The sequence below is a fragment of the Etheostoma cragini genome, chromosome 19 (genome assembly GCF_013103735.1).
Source record: "Etheostoma cragini isolate CJK2018 chromosome 19, CSU_Ecrag_1.0, whole genome shotgun sequence".
In the NCBI taxonomy this organism is placed as follows: Eukaryota; Metazoa; Chordata; class Actinopteri; order Perciformes; family Percidae; genus Etheostoma; species Etheostoma cragini.
Genome location: NC_048425.1, coordinates 260,719 through 265,270, shown reverse-complemented (window position 1 = coordinate 265,270; position 4,552 = coordinate 260,719). Strand labels below are relative to the sequence as shown.

The 4,552-nt window shown below is 42.6% G+C and overlaps 2 protein-coding genes and 1 long non-coding RNA gene across 3 annotated transcripts in view; 1 reads left to right on the top strand and 2 right to left on the bottom strand.

The window, feature by feature from the left end:
- Window positions 1–4,552, bottom strand: part of LOC117962117 (sialoadhesin-like) — a 194,299-nt gene that overhangs the window by 23,297 nt on the left and 166,450 nt on the right. The window lies entirely within an intron of this gene.
- The window catches only part of LOC117962120 (Fc receptor-like protein 5), a 74,273-nt gene that overhangs the window by 42,488 nt on the left and 27,233 nt on the right, over window positions 1–4,552 (top strand). The window contains exons 5-6 of the mRNA XM_034901231.1: window positions 502–769; window positions 849–1,091. Coding sequence (XP_034757122.1) covers window positions 502–769; window positions 849–1,091 — 511 coding nt within the window. The remainder of the gene's footprint in view (window positions 1–501; window positions 770–848; window positions 1,092–4,552) is intronic.
- The window catches only part of LOC117962156, a 9,940-nt gene continuing 5,968 nt past the window's right edge, over window positions 581–4,552 (bottom strand). Inside the window, exon 3 of the long non-coding RNA XR_004660583.1 lies at window positions 581–661. This is a non-coding gene — a long non-coding RNA (uncharacterized LOC117962156). The remainder of the gene's footprint in view (window positions 662–4,552) is intronic.

Sequence of the window (4,552 nt, the reverse complement as noted above, 5' to 3'; positions counted from 1 at the left end):
AAATATTTGTTCTTTTTACTTTATTCATATTATTATTTCATGTATATTGTATGTATGTATATTTTTCCTAGTATTTCAGTTATATTTATATTCTGTGCTGTGTGACTGATTTTGCTGCTGTAACACAGGATTTTCCCATTTTTCTTGGGATCAATAAACATCTATCTATCTATCTATCTATCTATCTATCTATCTATCTATCTATCTATCTATCTATCTATCTATCTATCTATCTATCTATCTAAGATATTGGTCCCGGGAGCGAGCTTAACCCTCGCGTTGAAGAAATGAACATTTGACATACATCACTCTGTGTGTGATGAATGAATATAATTGTAAATTTCACTTTTTGAATGGAATTACTGACATGAATCAACTTTTTCGTGAGATTCTAAATACATGACCAGCACCTGTACACTATTTAACTGAAGATGACTTGAAAAAAAGTCCAAAAACAAGGACAAGATTTTAAAAACTATTTTTTTAACCACTCCCCCTCCCCCAGCCTCTCTGACTGTGAGTCCCAGCAGCTCTCAGCTGTTTGAAGGACAGTCTGTCTCTCTGAGCTGTGAGGAGGACGACAGCTCTGCTGGATGGACTCTGAGGAGGAACACAACCAGAGACACCAGGACTCAGTGTGGACCTGACTGGGGAAATCCTGCTGGTTTGTCCTGTACCATCGACTACATGGTCTCATGGGACAGTGGGGAGTACTGGTGTGAGTCCAGAGAGGGAGCAACCAGTACCAGCATCAGCATCACTGTCCCTGGTAAGACCAGACTGGGGGGTCAGGATTGATGAAGCTGTGTGTGAATGGATGACATGCTGTAGTCTGTCTCTGTGTTGAGGTGGACCAGTGATCCTGCAGAGTCCTGTCCTCCCTGTGACGGAGGGACAAGACCTCACTCTGCAATGTAGGACAGAGACGTCCTCCAACCTCACAGCGTCTTTCTATAAAGATGGCTCCTTCATCAGGACTGCACCTGCAGGTCACATGACCATCCCCCATGTCTCCAGGTCCGATGAAGGCCTCTACAGGTGCAACATCAGCGGTGTTGGAGAGTCCCCCCCCAGCTGGGTCTCTGTCTCAGGTGAGAAGGTTACCTTTGATTTCAGGAGTGCATTCATTCAGATATTCACCTGACTCTGATTCTCTCTACAGAGAAACCAGAGACCACAAACCCAACTATGACCACTAGCCCCCCTCCGAGTTCACCACCAGGCCCTGAAACCTCTGCAGCTCCAACCCCGGTCTCAGACCCCGTCCCCCTTGTGTTGAGACTGGTGGTCCACCTGGTGGTGTTCTGTCCGTACTGCATCTCCACCTTCATCATGGTGTCTCTGTATCGAGACAGGACCACAAGTAAGACTCTGAATCACTCAATAACCTTACAATCAATCACATACTACCTCTAGTGTAGATGATTGACAGTTGTCTTTAATCCCCATGTTGTCCTCATGTTGTTCCCATGTTGTCCCCATGTTGTCTTCAAGTTGCCCCCATGTTGTCCTCATGTTGTCCTCATGTTGTCCCCATGTTGTCCTCATGTTGTCCTCATGTTGTCCCCATGTTGTCCCCATGTTGTCCTCATGTTGTCCTCATGTTGTCCTCATGTTGTCCTATATCAGTGTTCTTCTTAATTCCCCAAAATAACATGATTGATTCCACCCAACGCTCTTTGCCAAGTACAAATCTCTACTTTCATTAATTTTGGGTCTTATTCAATTTTATAGCATTGTAAAACAAATGGAAGTGTTTTTGAAATAGTATTGAGTAAAAGTTGACATATTCCAGTCTGTGATTATCATCAACATCCATTCCTTTAATTTTAGTCTCAATAATTCCTAATTTCTGCTTTTCTAACTCAAACATTAGGTATAATTTCCTATAAATGAGGTTTATTGACCAGAAATTCCAAAAATAACTAAAACTAAAGTCAATAAGTTAGTGTTACGTAGTGTTAAAAGTAACAAACATTAAAAAAGTGTTGAAAAAAGGGACAAACGTAAGAAAAAAACAATTTTGACAGGAAGCCAACACAAGGGTTAACCGAGCTTATTTTTCTAACCTTCGCTGACTGTAGGAAATGACCTTCCTGTTTCCGTGGTGACGACCCCCCCCACCCAGGCTGAGGTGGGATTGGATGATGACATCACTGCTGTCACCACGGAGCATCACTTCTGAACTGATTTGAAATTAGCTAAAATATTATAATAGTCTTCCGTAGATCAAAACAGTGGAGGACCCACAACACGTCCCTGTGGAACTCCACATGCTGTAGTTTGACTTAGAGCAACCCTATGGAACTTTTCCCGGTTCGGTCCCCCTACAGGTTGTCTCATAGGAACTACAACTCCCCCTACAGGTTGTCTCATTAAACTACAGCTAGCTCTTTGGTCCCCCTACAGGTTGTCTCATAGGAACTACAGCTAGCTCTTCGGTCCCCCTACAGGTTTTGTCATAAGAATTACAGCTAGCTCTTTGGTCCCCCTACAGGTTGTCTCATAAGAACTACAGCTAGCTCTTTGGTCCCCCTACAGGTTGTCTCATAAGAACTACAGCTAGCTCTTCGATCCCCCTACCGGTTGTCTCATAGGAACTACAGCTAGCTCTTTGGTCCCCCTACAGGTTGTCTCATAGGAACTACAGCTAGCTCTTCGGTCCCCCTACAGGTTGTCTCATAGGAACTACAGCTAGCTCTTCGGTCCCCCTACAGGTTGTCTCATAGGAACTAGAGCTAGCTCTTCGGTCCCCCTACAAGTTGTCTCATAGGAACTACAGCTAGCTCTTCGGTCCCCCTACAAGTTGTCTCATAGGAACTACAGCTAGCTCTTCGGTCCCCCTACAAGTTGTCTCATTGGAACTACAGCTACCTCTGACTCTGCATGTCATAGCTGGACTTGGATCTGCAGATTGTTAAACTCAAGATCTTAAGAGCTGATCGTTGTTCACATTTTGCTGCAAGGAGGTGTTTATTTGGATGTCAAGTTTTTAATTTCTTTGAAATAAAATATTAGCTGATCATAACTTCACTTCTCTCGTATCAAACAGCCTGTTTCCTCCTCTCTGACACACATCGCCATTAGCTACGTCTCCGTCCACGTGTCCATCAAATTATCTGAAGTTGGGTAAAAAATAACTCCTGTTAATAAATCTGGTGAAAGTGTGTTTCCATCCAACGGCTTTAAAGCCAATGAAAACCTGTGGGACAAAAACTTAAAAGTTAATAACGTCAATGTCGTGTTGATTTTCAATTTTGACAAGAAGACAACACAAGGGTTAAAACATCAATGCTGGTGTCTAAAGTCAGGATATGAACATCATGTGTTCAGGACAAACTGGCTGGTAGAGTATCTGGGCTGCTGTGAAGTCACATGAATTTTAAATATCGTTGTAGGACCTTAAGACAAATGAATTAATATAAGGGAACATGAATCCTCCAGATATGTATTGATATCACACAGAGAGACACACACAGAGACACACAGACACACACACACACACACACAGAGAGACACACACAGAGACACACAGGCACACACACACACACACAGAGACACACACAGAGAGACACACACTGAGAGACACACACTGAGATAGACACACACACACACAGAGACACACACAGAGAGAAACACACTGAGACAGACATTCACACACACAGAGAGACACACACAGAGAGAAACACACTGAGACAGACATTCACACAGACACACACTGAGACAGACATTCACACAGACACACACTGAGAAAGACATTCACACAGACACACACTGAGACAGACACACACACAGAGAGAGACATACACAGAGAGACACACAGAGACACACACAGAGCAGGACAAGATGTCTCTCTAAAACCCGTCTCATGTGTCCTGGGGGTCACGCTGGGAGGAAATATTCATCATAACTTACACAGCTGACGAAATACATTTACTCAGAATAAGTCCAGAGGCTTCTGCCCTCACGACATCTACTGATGCCAATAATCAACATAATAATGTCATATTTATTGATATTACACCCACAGCAACGCTACACAAGCACGTGTGTTGTCTAGAACAGTTCTCCTACATGCAAAAATAAACATAATTATCATAACTCAGATAAAGCACACACTATTTCTTATTCTTCAAAAAGAAAGTAATATAAATAAATGTGAAATCTCAGACCAGTGACGCCCTTCTCCTCTGTAGAACGATAACAGACAATCTCTGAGTTACCTGGAGATATCGATCTCTTCCACTATCACATTAGACTAGTCTAACCATAGACAGTTAAAGAAATTGACCGACAGGTCAGGTTCAAGTTTAATGTCATATGCACCTTAGTACAGAGTACCGCAGCAATGAAATAAAATATGTAATATATGCCTTTTTGCACTCTCTCAGTAGTCAACATTAACATTCATAATAATCACAATAATATCATTAATAGCATTTCAAACTTTAAAACAGCACAGGTTACATTGTGTCTAATGGCGTTTTTCCACTGCTGGTAACAGCTTGCCTCGGCTCGCCTCGGCCCATTATACTTCCGTTTTCCATTGCAG